At 47.5% G+C, this 20,374-nt stretch overlaps 1 protein-coding gene and 1 pseudogene across 2 annotated transcripts in view; both read left to right on the top strand.

Annotated features, from left to right (window-relative positions):
* The first annotated feature begins 255 nt into the window (after positions 1–255).
* On the top strand, positions 256–1,615 carry LOC110290515 (annotated as a pseudogene).
* A 1,991-nt stretch (positions 1,616–3,606) lies between these two features.
* Proser2 (proline and serine rich 2) overlaps positions 3,607–20,374 on the top strand; it is a 33,801-nt gene continuing 17,033 nt past the window's right edge. The window contains exons 1-3 of one of the 2 annotated variants that reach the window (XM_021153463.2): positions 3,607–3,770; positions 3,983–4,202; positions 18,760–18,980. In XM_021153463.2, the coding sequence (XP_021009122.1) occupies positions 18,843–18,980 (138 nt within the window). In that variant the 5' untranslated portion in view covers positions 3,607–3,770; positions 3,983–4,202; positions 18,760–18,842. The remainder of the gene's footprint in view (positions 3,771–3,982; positions 4,203–18,759; positions 18,981–20,374) is intronic. The other variant, XM_021153455.1, reaches the window with a different exon arrangement.

Genomic DNA, 20,374 nt, shown 5'->3' with positions numbered 1-20,374 from the left:
TTTCTCACCAAGGATCGGGGAACTATCCAATTAGATCCTCGTCTGGATTTGGTTCAGAAAGAGGAGGATAATAATGCTTGCCTAGAAGTTTGTCCAATCAGAGGGAAGCACGTGGGTTTGTTATTCCTTCCGGTTCAGTACCGGAAGTCGTGCGGTGGAGCAAAATTTGAAGGAACCAGAGCGGCGGCGGGTTCGGCCACCAAACTGTGTCTGTCGTAGGTAGCTGGCTCTCTGGGCTGCTTGAGTCGAGCCATCATGCCTATCAGGGCTCTGTGCACTATCTGCTCCGACTTCTTTGCCATCCACTGTGGCCACACTTTTCATCAGCAATGCCTAATCCAGTGGTTTGAGACAGCACCAAGTCGGACCTGCCCACAGTGTAGAGTCCAGGTTGGCAAAAAGACTATTATAAACAAGCTTTTCTTCAACCTCGCCCAGGAAGAGGAGAGTGTCTTGGATGTAGAATTCTTAAAGAATGAACTGGAAAGTGTCAAAGCTCAGCTTTCCCAGAAAGACAGGAAGAAATGGAACAGTCAGGCCATCCATTATCGACACTCCACTGGACACCCTGGAAGAACGCAATGCCACTGTGGAGTCCCTGCAGAACGCCTTAAACAAGGCAGAGATGCTATGTTCCACCCTGAAAAAACAGATGAAGTTCCTGGAGCAGCGGCAGGAGGCCCACCGACTCAAGTGCAAGATGAAAAACCATGGAGCAAATTGAGCTCCTACTCCAGGGCCAGCGGTCTGAGGTGGAGGAGATGATCCAAGACGTAGGTGTGGGACAGTCAGCGGTGGAGCAGCTGGCTGTGTACTGCGTGTCCCTCGAGAAAGAGTATGAGAATGTAAAGGAAGCTTGGAAGGCCTCAGGGGAGCTGGCTGGCAGGTTGAAGAAGGATTTGGTGTCCTCTAGGAGTAAGTTGAAGACTCTCAACACTCAGCTGGATCAGGCCAAGTTAGAACTGAGGTCAGCCCAGAAGGACTTACAGAGTGCTGACAAGGAGATCACGAGCCTAAGAAAGAAGCTGATGATCCTCCAGGAAACCTTGAGCCTGCCTCCAGAGACCAATGAGACGGTCAGCCGCCTGGTTTTTGAGAGCCCAGCCCCTGTGGTGATGATGAACCCGAGGCTTTACCAGCCATCCTTCAGTGAATGCTACCTTTGATGAAAATACCCCTCCAGCCCAGACCTCCGGCTCACAGCATTGCCTCCCCAAGAAGCTGTGCCTGGAGAGGGCATTCTCTCCCGTGCAGGACGTCCTCAAGAAGGTACTCGAACTCTCCAAGCCGGAGTCCCAGCTCTCACTGGGTGGCCAGCGATGTGTAGGAGAGCCAGATGAGGAACTGGCTGGCGCCTTCCCTCTCTTCATCCGGAATGCTGTCCTGGGTCAGAAACAGCCCAACAGGACCACAGCAGAATCCCCGTTGCAGCACAGATGTGGTAAGAATAGGCTTCGATGGGCTTGGAGGACGAATAAAATTCATCCAGCCTAGGGACACAGCCATTATCCGACCAGTGCCTGTTAAGTCCAAGGCCAAGAGTAAACAGAAAGTGAGAATAAAGACTGTGAGTTCTGCCTCCCAGCCCGAGCTGGACACCTTCTTATGTCAGTGACCAGAGTCATGTCTGCAATTAGTGGGCCAAAACCTGCCAAACCGGAAGTGTTTTTGGAAGATGGCTCCTCTTGGACCAGTCCAAGAGGGATGCCCAGAAAACACACTTCCTGTGTCCACTGCGCCCCGCACCACACTGGGAAGCCACGTGACTACTTTACTGTTCCGATCAGCAGGGCCTACTTCCAGTTGCAGGGTTTTGCTTATAGCTACAACCAGGTGTGGCTGGACTGTTTCTGTTTTTATAGAACAGGGTCACATTGACTCTAAGTGGATGGGAGTGCTGGAGGATCCTATGCAGGCTGGAGGACCCTGAGCTTGAACTCTTGCCTGCCTTCAGCTTATTGCTTGAAATTATGGGGGTGGGGAGGTGATAGGGAAAGGATGGGGAAGCTTTCTGTGTAAAATGAAAAGGCATCTTTTCTTTAAAAAAAAATAATAATGCTTGCCTAATTAACTAGCATGTAGATTAAAGTGCTTTGTAAACATTAATTAAAGATGCAGGGAGTTAGGTGAGGCCAGTGTGTTATTAGAGAAAAAGTTTTCCTCCCTTTAATCAGGTACTTCTTCTTCCTGGGGAGGACCAAGGTATGATCTCAGGACTGAGGAATTGGACTCAGCCCTGTCAACTGCCTGTAACCCAGTCATTTGTGTGGCCAGCCACTTCCTTCGCTTTCCATTAAATGGGGAAAGGGCAAACATTTGGGGGGTACAGGTTGTCATTCGAGCCACACCAAGCATTACAGTGAATAAAATCCATGGCCCTGGCTTTCTCGCTGAGAACATTAGCTTCTGCCCAGTTAGGAAAGGCTGCCACAACAATGAGCTATTACTATTAGCTATTCAGAAATGTTTCCTCCAGTAGTAAAGGTATCCCAACAATCAACAGGATCAAAACCAGGGCCTTTCTTCAGCCTCATCTACCTCAAAAATCCCTCTCTGTAAAATGACCGTAAGAAGCCAAAGAACCTGGCTGGCCAAGAAAATGGCTCATCGGATTGAGGCACGTGCCCTGAGCCCTGAACTCTGACCCACGTCGGCTGACCTTCACTTTTTGAAGCATCTCTCTCTCTCTCTCTCTCTCACACACACACACACAAGAATGAAGGAATGAATGAGTGGATGAATGAATGAATGAACCAAAAGAAACAAAATCCTCAAAAAAAGCAAGAAGGATTTTGACATTTTTCATGGCAAACAAATGATAAATATTTAAGGAGCTCGCCATGTTTACTCTGCTAAAAACCCTGTTCAGTGTGCACACATATGGGAACATCACATAAGTAACTCACACATGGACAATGTTTACAAGTTCATTAAACATCAATAGAGCTGGGCGTGGTGGTACACGCCTTTAATCTCAGCCTGCATTGGCTCTCTCTGAATTGGAGGCCAGCCTCGTCTACATAGTGAGCTCCAGGCCAGCCAAGGCTACATAATCAGATCCCTTTTCAAAAAAACAAAAACAAAGACTTAACCCCACCGCCCCACAAACATTGTCTAAATGAATTAAACAAAATAATGTATGTTATGTGTCTGGTTTGAAAGTATAAGTATTTCATAAATAACAGTCATTATTATTAAATGAAAATAATCTCTTCAGGATATTGTTGTTGGATGCCTGTAATCTCAGAAGTCAGGAGGCTGAGGCAGGAGGATCATGAACTTGAAGCCATCCTACATAATGAAATTCTACTTTAAAAAACAAAAACAAAAACAAACCACCAACGAAACTCTCAAAGTTGGTGGTGGAGTTGCTGGAGAAGTCCCTTCTTATTCAGGACTTCAAAAGCACATTGATATTACGATTGCTCACTCAATTCAGTCTCACAAGTAGACCGAGAAGGCCTGAAATGCACAGCCAAGGGCTTTGGGCGCTGGCCCTTTAAGTATCGCGGGGACGCGCAGACTACCTCTGGCCGACTGGAGTCCGGCCGCCAGGAACGCGCGGCAGAGGTGCAGAGTGCTGGGCGGCGGAGCGCGCACGGCCGAGAGCGCGCGGCGGGGAGGTGCTGGGCGCCCTGGGGAGCGCGCTCCAGGCAGCCCGGGACGATCGGCGTGCGTGCGTGCACGACTTGCTGGCCGGAGGACGGCGTTGAGCCCCGAGGGTCTCAGTCGACGTGGACACCTGCGACCCGCGGAGGGGACTTGGCTCGGTGAGTTCCGCCCTACTGAGCGAGGCCAGGCCAAGCGTGGGACACCGGGAGCGGCAGCAGCTGTCGGGATCATCCAGGGCGCCGGGTCCGGGTCTTGGTAATTGGGGAAGCCCTTTGCGCGCAGCTGGGGCTCTGTCGTTGCCGAGGTCAGTGCCACCGGTTGGCCTCCATCCTGGGGCTTCGGGGATCGCGACGTGTGGCTTTTCACCTAGGGGTTTTCCCGAGAGCGAGAGTGGCTCGTGGCGTGTTGTCTGAGTTGAGTCCCGGACTCTCGGGCTTTGGTCCCTTACCTTTCCTGGAGCGGACTGCGCGTGAGGGAGGACCGTGTCCTTTGCGAGGCTGAAACCCGGAGATGGCCAGAGCCACCTGTTAAACCAGGTTCCTGCGCGAATCCTTCGGCAGGTTTTCCATGCCCCCGCCGGTTCCCCGCAGGTAACTGAATGGCGCGGGGATGTTTGTGTGGGTCTGCCGGGAGACCTGGGACGGTAGGGTTAGAAAGAACGAATATGTGGTTAATGAGACAGGGCTTAACAAAAGGCAGTCAAATAAACTGCAGCGTTTCCTGAGACGGAAAGTTTCTCAACTTTGTTTTAGGGATTCTAAATTTAAGTAACTAACCCCCTCCCCTAGGCACCTAACCACAGGACAACTTTTAACTCTTTGCCTGAACCTATTTGGTGCAAAGGAGACAATGAAGAGGGGTGTGTGTGTGTGTGTGTGTCCCTAAACAGTAAAACTTTCAAGTCCTGCTGTGGGAAGATTCCTTCTGGCTCCAGTTTTAATAGACAACAACAACAAGAAGAAGAAGCTTTGTCCTAGAACGATCTAGAAATGCCAAACCAGGTATTAAGTGTAAACTCTGGGAAGTGCTTGCAGGACAGACTCTTATGAAAAATGATTTTCTGTGAGGTGCTCCAGTGTGTGCTAAAACTTTGCCCTCATATTCCATGCCTGAATGTCCCAGATTGTTTTTCTAGGTGGAGGAGGTACTTTCGTTGGTGCGGCCAATGGTGCGGCCAATGTGGAAATACAAACAAATGCCCTATTTACTTGGGGTTGGGTGGGAAGGGTGGAAGTCGGGCTAAGATCTTTCTTGCCAGGCTTGACAGCGTATGTATGGAATCTTCTGTATTTTCTTGCCCAGACCAGTAATAGCCTTTTTCTTGGTGACTGGATAGGTTCCTTTTAACAGTGACTCCAGTGAGCTTCTCCTGGAAAATTTTGGATGCTGATAATTTAAAAAGCATTTTTCTCCTCTCACAGAAAACAGAAATTTGAAATTAGAATAAGTGGCAGTTATAAAGATGGGCTGTGTTTTTGAAACTGACGAGCCCCGTGGCTCTTCGTTGCAGAGGGATTGGCCTGTTTTAATGCAGGCGTGGTGTGGCCCTCAGTTCCTTCATCCTTACAATTGTGGTCTCTTTGACCAGCTTCAGTGTGCTGAGCCCTGACTTGCGAATGCACATGCAGAATTTCTAGATAAGAGCCATATGGTCCAAACTGATTAAACCCAGATCTGGTAATCCTGCCTTCGCCAGTGGCTGATGAGACACCTGGCCTCGGCTCCAAGGTTCTCAGACACCTCAGGAGCCTACAGTTGGCACCTTACGTTGATCTGAAGATCAGCTCAGGTAACTGATAGAGGCAGAGGAGAGCCTTGAAACCTGAAGGGAGGACGTGGACGCTCTGGGTGGAGCAGAGCCCAGCACAGGAAATCCTCTGGAACAAAAAGTTGGAGTGTATCTTATCTGAGCTGTTATGGGATGGATGCCAGCGGCCTCGGGGCCATTTGTAGGTGCCAAGGGAATCCTAGCAGCATCACAGAACTTGAGTGCTTTGACAGTCAAGGGCAGCATTTGTTTCTTCTTGGGGGTTCAGTGATGGCTTCCTCATGAGTGTCCAACAGAGATGGCTCCCTGTCCAGTCTCTGAATGCCTCTTGAGCATGCTGAGATGGCCTTCTCTTTGTATAGTGACATCCCTGATAATGGCTTGTCTGTATGAACCACAGTGAAGTTTCTCCTCTCAGTAAAGCCCTTGCTTTCTCCCAGGGTAACAGCATCAATCTTGAAATTCGAGAGAATTTAACAAAAGATAGTGTTGTACTCACGGTCTGTGCAGCCTAACATCCTATGTTTCTGGAGCAGAATCTGGTAGGTCTTTATGAATGCCTATCACCATACTAGATACCTTAGCGCCGGAAAACCTGATTCTCATTCATCACTCTCTCCTGCCTCTGTCAGATTTTAGCTGATGCTGGTCTTGAACTTGATGCCTGGCAGAGGATCACCTTGAACTTCCAGTCCACCTCTCTCTACCTCCCAAGTGCTGAAATGATTCTCATTAAGAAAAAAAAGAGTTTATTACATTTATTTGTGTGTGCGCATGTGTGCACATATATGTTCATGTGCCACAGTGCCCATGCAGAGGTCAGAGGAAAATTTACACGGATGGGTTCTCTTTTTCCACCACGTGAGCCTCTGGTGTAGAACTCAGGTTGTCACGTTTGGTGGCAAGCACCTCCACCCACTGAACCATTTCACCTGTCCAATTATCATTTTTAATATAGTAAAATATAAAGTATATAGTTACATACATCTTAAAGTCTACTAAAGTGCGACACTAAGTATATTAATATGGTGTGTAGCCATCACACCTGTCTGATTCTAGAACTTTCCATCACCCCTCCCCATTAAACAGTCTCCCTTCCCCCCAAGGGAATGAATTCCCATTCATTAGTGGCCCCTGGTGGCCACTAACAGCTTTCTGTTTCTTGGTTTGCCTATTCTCCTACAGATGGAATTGTAAAGTATTTGGCCTCTGTGGTTTCAAGATTTGTCAGCAGCGTATTGGTCCTTTATCCCCACCGCCTTTTTGAATGCACTGTGTCCCGTCACATGTGTAGACCCCGTGTGGCTTGTTGAGGGCATCCTAGTGGTAAGAAGTCGCATCTCCTTGTGAGTTTGATTTGCAGTTGCTAATGACTAACAAACAGTGTTGAGAAGTGTGCTAACTGGCAGGACGCGACATGCGTGCGTGCGTGCGTGTGTGCGTGCGTGTGTGAGTGTGTGTGTGTGTGTGTGTGTGTGTGTGAGAGAGAGAGAGAGAGATGGGGAGTATATACACATAAGACGGGGCGGGGGGAGGCAGGGGCCGGTGTCTAGTGTCTTCCTCAATCATTTTCTTTTCTTTCTCTTCCTATTGCTTGAGACTGTGTCTCTCTCTTCCCCTTTGGACCCAGAGCTAGGCTGGCTTGCCCGCTGAACTCCAGATAGCCACCTGTGTCTTCCTCCCCTAGCCCTTCATGCTGTGGTTAGAGATGTGTGCCAATGTGGCCAGCTTTTCCGAGATGCCTGGCGGGTACTTTTCTAACTGATTTCTTCCCAATCCTCATCCCCAGTTTGTTTGCTCCTGGTCAACCACAGCTTGACAATATTACCTGAGTACCGAGAGGGGGCACAGTCATGTGACTGTTATTTCAGCATATTGTTTTAATCACTCTGTTGTTAATGATCTCTTACTGCGCCTAATTTATTTATAAGTTGAATTCTATCATTGAATATATGTATACACAGGAAAACCGTTTTCTATGGGGTTCAGTGTGCTACTCTGTAACGTGCATTTGTTGAGGTTCTTGGAGAGTGTCCTCTCCAGATGAGGCGAAGGCTGCTGAATACATCTTTATTTATTGTTTTTATTTTGCTTTATTTATTTGTGTGGGAGGAAGGTGTATTCATTGTCATGATGAACATGCAGAGGTCAAAGGGCAATTTGGGGAGTCAGTTCTTTTCTCTCACTGTGAGCTCTGAGGATTGAACTTGGGTCAGCAGGCTTGCTCTGCTAGTACTTTGACAGCTGTTCAGCCATCTTTCTCTACATCATTAGAGAAGTTCTCTCCTTCGTTCCTTTTGCATTCCTGTGAGCCAGACACCTAAGAGAACAACTCAGAGGTGCCAAGGTTAATTTGGTGCCAGTGCACATGAGCAGAATATCATGGCAGCAGAGTCTGCTGGAGGTGGACAGGAAGCAGAGAAGGAAAGAAAAAATGGAGAGTAGGAAGGGGCCTGGGACAAGATACCCACAAGAACCTGCCCCTACGACCTACTTCCTGCAGCCGGGACACACTACCTGATGGTCACAGAAACTCCCCAAATAGCCTCACCTGCTGGGAACAAAGCTCCCAACACTGGACACTCAACGCCTGTGCAAACTGTGGTTCTGTTTTGTTTCGGTTTTTTTAAGTCACCAAAACCATGCATGGGACTGCAGTTTGTGGACCGGGTTCTCTCTCAACCCTTTGTTCTGCTGTGGGCTGTTTTGTTTTTCCACTTTCTCTTTGAAAGTACTTCTCTTTCTCAGGGGCCAATTGTCCGACTAGTGCTATGAAATACTTAATCTTCTACCTGTCTTAGTTATCTGAAACCCTGGGGTGTTCATCTGTTTCTTCAGTAGTTTTTGTCGATGTGGCTGAGCCCTGAAGTAGTCACTAGGCAGACAAACAGATATGTACAGATTACAAATCTTTATTTTATTCGTTTCTTTGCTTGAGACCGAGTTTCTCAGTGTAGCAGTCTTGGCTGTCCTGGACTTGCTCTGTAGGCCGGGCTGGCCTCGAACTCAAAGAGATCCATCTGCCTCTGCCTCCCAGTTGTTAGGATTAAAGGTGTGGGCCACCATCGCAGGTTACAAATGTATTTCTAAACTGGCCAGGCAAGGAGAGAGAGCCACATTCCATTGGGACTCAGGAGCCCCACAACTTGGGCTTCATCACCAAGAGCTGTGTGACCCTGAGGGTCCCCACTTGGAGCTTTGGTAACTGGGTTTCCCGTTCTGTAGTTTGGGATAGGAGCGTGACCTCTCTCTCTCAGGGCCTCTGTAGGCCTTGAAATTCAAGACTTTAGATTAGTTCTCTCCTGCTTCCCTTTACAAACTCGGTTCCCACTGATGCTTTAATAGGTACTTTGTACATACTGATTATAAGCTTTTTGTACATATTGATTATAAGCTTTTTGTACATATTGATTATAAGCTGGGGGGTTGCATTTAGACTCAAACAGTGGCCCTTTGCCGCCTTCTGGAAGGGGACATTGTTTTCTCAGGAAAGCTTCCGAGGGCTGAGAGCTTGAATGAGCCCCTCTGACATGGGGCTGGGTGTGGAGGGGTTCTCAGAGTGCTTGCATAAAGTGCTGCTTGTAGTGGGGGGCTGTGATCTCAGTGCTACAGAAGTAGAGGCAGGCAGTCGAGTCGGAAGTTCAAGGTCATCTTCAACTACATAGCAAGGCCAAGGCCAGCCTGGGCTACATGAGACTCTCAAAAAAAAAAAAAAGCCCTCTCTCTCATGCACAGCACATTGGGAATTGTTCTAGAAATTTCGATTAAAGAAAATAAGAAGCTGTGCAGTAGTGGTGCACACCCTTAATCCTAGCACTCGGGAGGCAGTAGCTTTCAGATTTCTGTGAATTCAAGGCCAGCCTGGTCTACAAATCCAGAACAGCCACAGAGAAACCCTGTCTGAGATGAGAGAGAGGGAGAGAGAGAGAGAGAGAGAGACAGAGAAACCCTGTCTGAGATGAGAGAGAGAGGGAGAGAGAGACAGAGACAGAGACAGAGAAACCCTGTCTGAGATGAGAGAGAGCAAGAGAGAGAGAGAGAGAGCATGAGTGCGTTTGTGCCAGGCCCAGCAGGAGGTCTCATGTGAGCTTCACTTGTGGTTCGGATTCAGATCTGTTCGTTTGAGATAAGATGTAAGGCAGATCACCACCACATCCAGTCTAACCAGGTGTTATGAATACTCCAATAAACAAACTCCACGGTTGAAAACTCGAGGTGAGAATTTTAAGCTTCCCGGGAACAAAAGGCTTTGTAAAATAAGAAGGGGCAATCATTGCTTCTGAGTTACAGGAACGTATCTTATCTCACCAGGCAGCACGTAGTGGGTGCTCGGAAGGATTTTCTGAATAAAGCTCATAAAAATTCTTTCTCAAATGAATAGCTTAATCTGTTTTTCTAACCTTGCCCCTGATATCTAGAAAGAAAATAGACTTTTTGTATTTTTTGTTTGTTTGGGAGGAGGTTGTTTATTTTGAGACAGGGTCTTTCTACGTAGCTCTGGCTGTCCTTGAACTCAATACATAGACCAGGTTGGCCTTGAACTCACAGATATCTGCCTGTCTCTGCCTCTGAGTGCTGAGATTAAACCACACCCAGCTAAAATAGACACCTAAAATGTCAGTTTTTAGAATAACAGCTGAGAGAAAACTATAAACTTCTGTCTGGACAAAGACTCAACGAGGCTGTTATAGGTGAGATTTTCATTATTAGGGACATCATATTTTCATCTCTTACTCAGAGATAGTACCCTAGTGAGAAGAAACCTCCACCCCTGCACTGTTACTCCCTCAAGGCTCCCTGGTCAGCTTGTTTGCCTCAGTGTAGGCCATTGGTCACTTTTACTAGATGTGACTTTCGCTCCGATGTTACCTCCTATTAGTAATTGAAAGTATTAACAACAGAGAGAGTTTGAAATTATTGTTGTTTTTCTACACTGCTCTGAAAGAGTTTTCCTAAAGCACAGAAATCTAAATGAAAGCACGCCTGTGCTTTCAAAGATCAAATTAACAGTCATCTTGCCTCTCACTGAGTATCCATTAGGGTTTAAGGTCTTTGCTTTTTACATAAATCAGGTCAGAAGTTAAGATCACACAGCCAGGTCTGATGGCACTGGTCTCTAATCCCAGCTACGAGGGAGGCTGAGGGAGGAAGAGCACAAGTTCAAGGCCACCTGGGCTACAGAGTGAGTTCAAGGCCAGCCAGTGAATGTAGACCTGTGTCAAAATAAGCACGTTTTTAAAAAGACTGAGAATGTGGCTCAGGACATGGAGTGTGCTTACCCAGCATGCCTGTGAGAGGGTGAGTTCAAGGCCCAGTGCTGTGGGGGAGGGAGGCTACAGGGAACCCTGTGTAAGGGTCAAGGGTAGAGGTTGTGTATGTGCTCCTCTGTGTGCGTCTGCAGTAACCTTGGGTCCAGTTGTCAGCACTGAAAACAAGCAGCAGTGTGTCTTCATATAGTAAACCCTGGCCTTAAACATCTCCTGCTTCAGCCTCCTCTTACGACTGAAGCTCAGTGGTGGTGGAGCCCTTGCATTGCATGAACAGGCTCTGGGCTCCTGGCTTTGAACTCTCATACTGCTAAAAACAAAACAAAAACCTAAGGCCATCGCAGGAAGGTGGAGAGTTTCAGACCAGCCTGAGAGCTGTATTCAAGACCCTGTCTCAGAAACAAATCTAATTTTAGGATTTCAATTCCGCTCCTCGAGAAAGTAAGATGGCTTTAGAGTTTTAAAATGTGTGGTTTTAGCTGGGTACAGTGGTGTATGCCTTTAACCTCAGCATTTAGGAGTTGGTAACAAACAGATCTCCTTGATATTATACTAACCAAGGCCACTTAGTGAGACCCTATGGTGGTTTGAATATGCTTGGCTCAGGGAGAGGCATTTTTAGAAGGTGTGGCCTTGTTGGAAGAAGTGTGTCACTGTGGGAGTGGGCTTTGAGACCCTCCTCCTAGCTGCCTGAGGACCGTCTGCTCCTGGCTTCCTTTGGATGAAGACATAGAACTCTCAGGTCCTTCTCCAGTGTCAAGTCTGCCTCGCCATGTTCTCACCTTGATGATGATGGACTGAACCTCTGAACCTTTGGTCATGGTGTCTGTTCGCAGCAGTAAAACCCTAAGACAAACCTGTGTCAAAAAGTGCATATGCTGGGGATGTAGTTAAGTAATGGATATTCATTATATTTGGTGACAAATATCATCCAAAATGTGTGACTACACACACACACACACACACTTAGTTGCAGTGGTAGAATATGAACAGCAAGACCAAAAGGATGGAGCAGAGAGGGCGGTAAGATGTAGAAGTTCAGGGCAGAATGTGGTTCTGTTGGTAGAATGATTATCTTGCATGCACAGAGCCCAGGTTCCAGCCCAGCACCAAAGAAACTGGGCATGGTGGTGCCCTCGGAAGGTGGAGGGAAGAGTTGCAGTTTAAGGCCTTCACATGGTACAGATCGAGTTTGGAGCTAGCCTGGGCTACATGAGACTAAGTCTCAAATACTTGCTTGTGTGAACTGGGGGTTGGGGGGTAGGAGAGAATATGGATATTCCATGGAGGGAGGAAGGAGTGATAAGTTTTTTTTGTTGTTGTTGTTTTTCAAGACAGGGTTTCTCTGTGTAGCCCTGGCTGTCCTGGAACTCACTTTGTAGACCAGGTTGGCCTCGAACTCAGAAATCCGCCTGCCTCTGCCTCCCGAGTGCTGGGATTAAAGGCGTGCGCCACCACGCCCGGCGGAGTGATAAGTTTAATGCAGCATTGAGCTGGATTTAGAAGGCTGGAAAAAGAGCAACAGGAAGCTGTGGAGACTGGTGTTTTCTGAGAAATAAATAAAAGGGTCTGTGTTGTGGGTATTTGGATGGAAGAGGTAAGGGCAGGCTAGATCTAGATGGCTCTGAGTCTGTGTGCCTACAGATGGGTCCTTGCGGTGTTCATTAGGAGAGTACAAAGTCTGCTGGCTTGATAGCTCTGTGCCTTGAGAGCAGTCAGGAGTTGGAAGGGCTGCTGGAGAACTTGGCAGGTCGCTGGAGGCTGTGGGAGACGAGACCAGTCTCGGGACCAGCTTTCACCTTTCTGCTAGGTCAGCTTGGGGGTTTCTGAATGGACAACTTGGGTGTGGGAGGAAGAGGAGGCGCAGATTCTGGCTTGCTGTGGAAAGTCACACTGCAGTTTTTCTAAGTAAGCTGAGAACTGTGCTCAGAGCTAACCAGTGTCCTGTGATGACTTAAGTAAAGGTGCTTTGAGGGTGTGGTTCATAATTTATTTTTAATGGAAAAGAAAATAATCTAAGGATGACTAAAAATTTTTTTAATTCTTCCATTTTTTGAATAATGGAAAAGGGTGTTGGGAGTCAGTTTTCTATAAAGAATAGGTTAACCTCTGAGAGATGGTGACTGAATGCCTTGCATCCCAGCACTGGGGAGGCAAAGGCAAGTGGGTCACTATGAGTGCCAGGCCAGCCTGGTCAACAGATGGAGTGCCAGACCAGGGCAGCCTGGAGTGCCAGACCAGGGCAGCCAAAGCTATACAGAGAAACCCTGTCTTGAAAAACGACCAAACCAACCCCAAGAGTTGATTTACTAAAATGATAAGCAGGGTGTCATTGCTTCTTCTTTTTGTAAACTCTGTGTTATAAAACTCATTCTTGTTAACACACATTAGCTTCACACACAGAGGAATTAGCCCAGCCAGATAGAGACTATGAACGTAGGGTTTCCATCTTGCTGTAAAACCAACAAAATGCCTGTCAGACAAAGCCACTCGGGTGCCTGTTTAAAGGAACAGATGTTGTCAGGAGCCACTGGCCCAAAGGCCCACAATGGCCGCTCTGTGCTTGCCTGTCTCTGCTTCATCTCATGACTTTCATCATATGTAAAGCCCACTCATGGCAATCGGCCGGGACCATTCTAAACAGTTCTACTGTGAGACACTTGCATTTTAATGTCCTTGAAGGTCAAGAAAAAAACCTCATATCTTTTAAGAAGTCATTTGGTCATGATGTCATTGAATCGAGATTTTTCAGGACCAAGTTAAAGATTATTTCTTTGCTAGGTTGTTTTGTGTCCGAGTTTCTCAAAATCCCCGTGAGTGAGGGAAGGAAGGGCAGAGGTCACCCTAGGGTCCTGCTCTGGTCAGAAGGAGTTTTTCCTATTTATTTAAATCTGGGTTCTCTGTATTCATGTCTTTTCTGTGATCCACTCTGTTTATTTTTTTGGTCCTGCCCAGCTAAAGTTGGGATGAATTCGGTTCATTATGTTTCTTCCTCCTTTTCTGGCATCACAAGTGTTGGCTGCATCCTAGGACCGTTTCTAACGTCCCTCCTACCACAGAGCTCGAAACACTTTCTAATATAAATAGTTTGCAAGAGTTATTTAGGACCGAGTTTTTAAGGTATTTTTTAGACTTTATGTATGTTTATATGTATGTGCCACATGTGTGTGTGTGTGTGTGTGTGTGTATCCATCCTCTGAGGTCAGAAAAGGACATTAGTCCTCAAGTCCCCCCGGTTCAACATGGGGCCTGAGAACTGAACTCAGGTCTTTTGGAAGAACAGCAAGCACTCTTAACAGCTGAGCCATCTCTCTAACCCCAGGACTCAGTTCTTACGGCTATGTGGGTGGATTCTTCTAATTATCTTTGTTGGCATTGTAATACAGTTATATTGTCAAAAGAGACTTTCTTACTGTCAGAATTGAAATGTGCTAAGACTTGCTTTGTGACCCAGCATGTCAGCCGTTTCCATCTCTCTTTATAAAATGAAAAGAATGTTTGTCGTGCATAGATGGGATCTGGGTAGGTAGCTCAGGATGGCCTTGCATCCTCCTGTCTTCTATCTCAGCCTCCTGAGTACTGGGGTTATAGGAGAGCCCCACCATGCTGGTCAATGGAATGTATGTTATGAGGTTGCTTTATCCGGTATACTGTAGTGTAAACACTGCTGAGATCACATCTTTAACCATGTTGCTGAAGTCTTCTGCAGTCCATCTGATTGTGAAGTCTGGAAGGAGGGGTTTAGAGTTGATGGCTTTACCGAAGTCGTGACATCCGAGTGGTATGATCCGGTGTGATAGTTCCAGGAAAGTAGAGGAAGCCAGGTGGCCATCAAGATGGACAAGGCGGGTTGGCTGTAGGTCAGCGTGGGCAGCAATGGGTCTGTACTAGGGAAGGGCCAGAAAGAAATGGTCGTTTTGCTGTTGGAAGGAGACCCTGCAGGACTGGCTGGATCTGAGTGGCAGGCGGTGGGAGGAGCCAGCAGTGTCTTCAGAGGTTTGTGCCTGTGAATGGGCCTTTGAGAGAAGAGGTCACTGTGGGGATTCCACAGGCTCAGTAGCTTTCAGGTGCACAGTGGCGTGGCGTGGCCGCTTGGGTTGTGTGTGTCTCCTGGCTATTGACAAGCAGTCGGGTGTTGTAAGGAATGTTGTAGGCTTACCCTCTACAGCATGCAACATCCTTCTGGAATGTTGCAGTAAGAAGAAAATGAGATGCATGGGGGCTGGGGGGGGGGTTCAAGCAAACTCACTGCAGAGCTTGGTGGGGTGGGAGGGGATGGGGGCGTCACTCGACTCTCTACAGTCACAGCTCAATAGCTATTAGACTTTCCCCCTCAGCTGGCTGCTGTCCTCCAGACTAAAGCAGTCTGGGCAGATGAAGACTCACTAAGATGATGAATGAATGACCTTGGCCTTGTTCTCCTTGCTCAAAGGTAAACACAGGAAACACCAAAAACATTGAGACCTGGTTGTATGTCTGGTCTTTTGAGTTTTTTTTCCAATGCTTGCTCTTCACCCCTGCAACCCTGAGTAGAGTCGGTTTCTTAGTATCTTCTGCTCCCCCAGCCCCCCTCACTGCAGAGAGACCCTAGACTGGACAAGGACAGTAGATATTTCCAAGTGGTAATGACCCTCAGGCCTATGGCTGTGCTCCGCGCTGTCAGTCCTGTCTGCTCCAGCTCAAGGGTCCCTATCTCAGGGACCATTCCCGGCCAGGTGGAGATTGGCTCTTTGCTCCCACCTTTAGATCAACAGTTAATGTCCAGGAGGCGTGTGGAACCAAGGTTTCACCTGCTCTCTTCTGCCACCTTGGCCTTGTAGAAGGACTTCTTAGCTTCCTCACACACAGAATGTGAGAGACGACAGCTAAGAAACTCTACATTCGAAAGCCAAAAGTACAGTTTCTTAGCTTTTGGAGTTATAGCAACACATACAAAAGGTGTCTCCTGGAAGTGCACGGTGGTAAGTCACCACCTCCCCGCTACACCGTGAGGGCCCACGTGCTGCCCGCTGCCATCCCTGCCCAGATGGGCACAGTTCCAGAGTCTTCCCTCCCACAGGCTGGGGAGTTCTGAACTGTGTGGGTGAATCAGCACTTCCTAGCCTGCACGCCCTCACCTTGCTGACTCCTGAAGGCTGGTGCGCGCCAGCCCCTCCCCTTTCCTTGGAGCTGTGATTCACTTGGGTCAGGACCCAGTTTGAGCTGAGTCAGTGGGTGGGATCCACAGGAAGGATGCAAGAATTAGCCTGCCTTCACTGCCTGGGCCAGCTTGCTTAGCCTGACTCCAACCTGAGTCCAGGAGCATAGCTGAAACACAGGCATCTCTTTACTTTGCTGGGCTCTGTGGCTTGTGCGCTGGCCCCTTTTGTCAGCACTCTCTGTGGGTCTGCACTGTGCACTGCAGGGTCACTAGATGCATGCTAAGTGTTTGACTTTTTGAGACTTACTACATTGGAGTTCGACCTGTGTATCTATCTGTGTATCTATGTGCCTGTGTTTATGTGCACAATGTGTGTGTGTGTGTGTGTGTGTGTGTGTGTGTGTGAATGCCCACAAAGGCCAGAGGTCATTGTATCCTCTGGAACTAGAGTTTAGCCAGTTGTGAGCCACCTGATGTAGGTGCCAGGAACCAAACCTGGTTTCTGTGGAAGAGCAATAAGTGCTCTTAACTGCGGATGCCTTTGTTCTTGCAAGTTATATGGACATGACCTCCTTGCCAGGGTCACCTTCAGTATTTTCTACCTTCCGTAGGACTCAGACACCCGTCAGGCTTAGAGATATCACTTGGGCCTCTGGCCATCGTAGCTCTGGTCCCCAAGTGCTGTGACCTGGAGAAGGGAGCCTGTTTTGTGGTCGCTCAGGCAGACGGGCCAGGAAAGCCTAAGGGAAGATGTACCAGAGCCTAATAGTGGAGGCCCTCGGGGCAAAGGAAGCTGCCAGACTGACCTTACCAAGTCCCAGCACCAGTGTCTTTGTAATGCTTCTATTCTTCAAAAGTCATTCAGAAGTCGGGCGTGGTGGCGCACGCCTTTAATCCTAGCACTCGGGAGGCAGAGGCAGGCGGGTTTCTGAGTTCGAGGCCAGCCTGGTCTACAAAGTGAGTTCTAGGACAACCAGGGCTACACAGAGAAACCCTGTCTGGAAAAACCAAAGGAAAAAAAAAAGTCATTCAGATTCGGTGGGTGCCCGACTCTAATTCAGGCACTCAGGAGGCAGAGGTAGATGGATCTCCATGAGTTCAAGGCCAGCCTGGTCTACATAGCAAGCTGTAGGTTAACCAGGGATGCACGGTAAAATCTTCTCTCAAAAATATCTATATGTTCTTATGTCGTGTGCGTGTGTGCGTGGGTGCGCATGTGCGTGTGTGCGCGTGTGCACTTTTTCCTTATCGACTCGTGTAGATGGACATCCAGGCTGATTCCATTTCCTAGCCATTGTGACTAGATCAGTGAGTGACAGCAGTATTAACTGTCACTGCGGCAGCAGTATTAACCGTCACTGCGGCAGGTTCTAAGACCTTTGGGTATTTGCCTAGAAGTGGCCCAGCTGAGCCATATGGTAGGAAGGACTGTTTTCAGTTTTTTGAGAACCCCATACTGATTCCCAGGGTAAGTTTAGCCTCTGACCTACAGTGGACAAAAGTCCCTTTTTTTTCCTCATCTTTGCCAGGAGGTGCTGTCATTTGTTTTCTGGGTGACTGCTATTCCAGTTGGGGTGAGATAGAATCTCAGTATGGTTTTAATTTTCATTCCCTTGAGAGTTAAGGGTGTTGAACGTATCTGAAAATATTTATTGGCCATTTGTATCTCTTCTTCTTGGGAGACGTCTGTACAGTGATATGCTCAGATTTTTGGTTTGTTTTGGGGTTTTGTTTGTTTGTTTGTTTTTTTGATTGTGTGTGTTGTTCTGTTTAGGTTTCTAAGTAGCTTTTCATTCGTTTGTTGTTTGAGACCAGGCCTGACTCTGTAGTCTTGTCTGGCTTAGAACTCACTGTGCAGAGAAGGCTGACTGTCTCTAGAGTGCTGGGGTTAAAAGCATGCATCACTCTGCCTGGCTTGTTCAGTATTTTGAGTTGGTTTTCTAGATATTAATCCTCTGTCAGATGGATAGATAGAAATGGTTGTCTCCAATCCCGTGGGCCCTCTGCACCTGATGATCCGTTTCCTTGGTGGAGCAGAGGACGTTTCATTTCATGCTACTCCACTTGTCACTGTTGACTAGAGTCCCGTTCAGAAAGCTCTTAGCTATACCTGTTTTTATACTGTCTTCCTCTCAGCTTCAGGGTTTTGGGGTCTTACCTTAAGGTGTCTGGTCCACTCAGGGTTACTTTCTGTGCTGGGTCAGAGAGAAGGATCTAGTTTCAGTTTTCTGTATGTGGATATTTCGTTTCCCCAGCACCATCTGTTAGAGAAGAAGGATGTCTTTTCTCTAATATATATAATTTTGGTGTTTTTCTCAAATCTCACTGGGTTTATGTTTGAATCTTAAATACTGTCTGGATTGATCTCCATGTCTGTTTTTTTTTTTGTGTCAATATCATATTGGCTTTGTAACATAATTTGGAATCAGGTATGGTGATACATTCAGCATTATTAATTGTGGGGATAGGCTGTTCGTGCAGGTGTGGAGGCCAGAGGACACTGGGTGTCCTGTTCTGTTACCTTCTATCATGAGACAGATTCTTACTGAACTTGGGCCACCAAGCCCCAGTGATTACCTTGTTTCCCCCTGACCCGCCAAACACACACCATTGCACTAGGGTTACAAGTGCCTGGCTTTTTTTTTTTTAGACTTAGTATTGGGATTTCAAACTCAGGTCCTCCTGTTTGCCCATTAGGCCCTCTTACGTACTGAGCCTAGGCCCAGCATACCCTCAATATCCTCATTTGCTTATCTGAGCTATTTTGTGTTTTTTTTTTTCTATTTAAAAACAAAACAAAACAAAAAATCCACTGGTATTGGAATTTTGATGAGATTTCATTGGATCTGTAAATTGCTTTTGGTAAGACAGCCATTTTCAGTGTTAATTCTCCTGGTCCATGAGTGTGGGCCTAACCTTCCATACGGCACGGTTCAGGTCACTAACTGCTGTTCTGTGTTTTATTTCTCTAGAAGACCTCCTTCCCTGCCTCAGAATGGAACCCTGCCTCCTACCCTGTTTTCTGTGAGCTACCTAGTGACAGCTTTGTGTGGGGATGCCTGGGAACCAGCAGAAACCAGAGTCTCTGGAGATGGACTCTGACACGTCGCCCAGCTGCGGGCTCAGCGACTTGAGCAGAGGTGGCAGTCTGGAGAGCCGGTGCAGCAGTTCCCGGTCCAGAAGTTTCACTATGGTGAGAGGATGCTTTCTCTAAAGCTTTTAGATGCTTTGGTTCTTTGATTTGAGGAACAGCTTACGAAGCCCAGTTGGATGTCTTGGAAATTTTTTCTGTGACCTGGCGTTTTCTTTTTAATCATCGTAAATTCTGCACGTATCGGTGAAGCGAATCTCTGGCCACAGATAATAACTTAGAGCAGCTTAGCCCCAGAAAGGACCATGCCTGAAGGCACTGATAACCCAGGCCGGGGGCAGGGGAGCCATCTCACAGGATAAAGACACCTCACTTTCAGACAGACTCAAGGGCTTTACAAATCCTGGGCTTTCTGATCCAGGCCCTTACGTGGCACTAACAAACCCAAGAATGTTAGGTTTTTTGAAAGATTTGTTTAGTTTTTTCAGATATGCCCACCCCTCTGGTGCTTCCAGAAGACATCTTGGGATGGTAGGCCACCTGTTCTCAACTTGGTGACAGGAGTACTAAGCCACGCGTCATGAAACATCCTGTGCCCGTCCCTTCTGGAAGCATAACCACATTTATAGTCTTGAGTTCTTACTCTTTTTTTTTTGAGACAGGGTTTCTCTGTGTAACAGCTCTGACTGCCCTAGAACTTGCTTTGTAGACCAGGCTGGCCTTAAACTCTCAAAGATCCTCTTGGCTCTGCCTCCCAAGTTCTGGAATTGAAAGCCTATGCCACCATGCTGGACTTGAGTTCGTATTCTTAATGTGTTTTTAAAGCCTAATCTGCCCTAGGACACAGTGGAGCATCCATTAGAAATAATGGGAGTTTGAGAGGTAGGTTGGAAAGAGTAGAGAGGTCTTCACAGAGTTGATTCCTAGGGAATTTAACCCTAATCTATGTCCTGTTCTTTGAGGGTTTGGGGCACCCCACAGTGCTTCCTCGTCATTGTCACCTGTGACTTGGGCATAAACAAGTCATCCAGAGCCCCTGGCAAGGTTTTACAGTGTAATGCTCCGTGACCCTCATGACTCTCCCAACTCCAGAGCTAATGGACGTTATGTCCCACAGGCACAGAGCTACCCACGGGCATGCCCCTTAGTCGCAAAGCAAGGATAAGGGGCTGTTGAGCTGTGGGGACTGTGCTTCTCAGGGTGACATTAGGCACTAGTGTACACAATGTCCCAGGATTTTGATAAGCCATTTGCTTTGTGATACGCAGACTGGTTAGTAAGTGACCCTGGGCCGCCTTCTTCCCTGAACCAGACCAGAAACTATTCTGGTCTAATGAGCTTGTCCTAGTTAGGGTTTTACTGCTGTGAACAGACACCATGACCAAGGCAAGTCTTATAAAAACAACATTTAATTGGGGCTGGCTTACAGGTTCAGAGGTTCAGTCCATTATCATCAAGGCATCAAGGTGGGAGCATGGCAGTATCCAGGCAGGCAT

Source organism: Mus caroli, chromosome 2, assembly GCF_900094665.2.
Source record: "Mus caroli chromosome 2, CAROLI_EIJ_v1.1, whole genome shotgun sequence".
Lineage (NCBI taxonomy): Eukaryota > Metazoa > Chordata > Mammalia > Rodentia > Muridae > Mus > Mus caroli.
The sequence above is the reverse complement of the archived record's forward strand: the minus strand, read 5'-3'. Positions and strand labels throughout refer to the sequence as shown.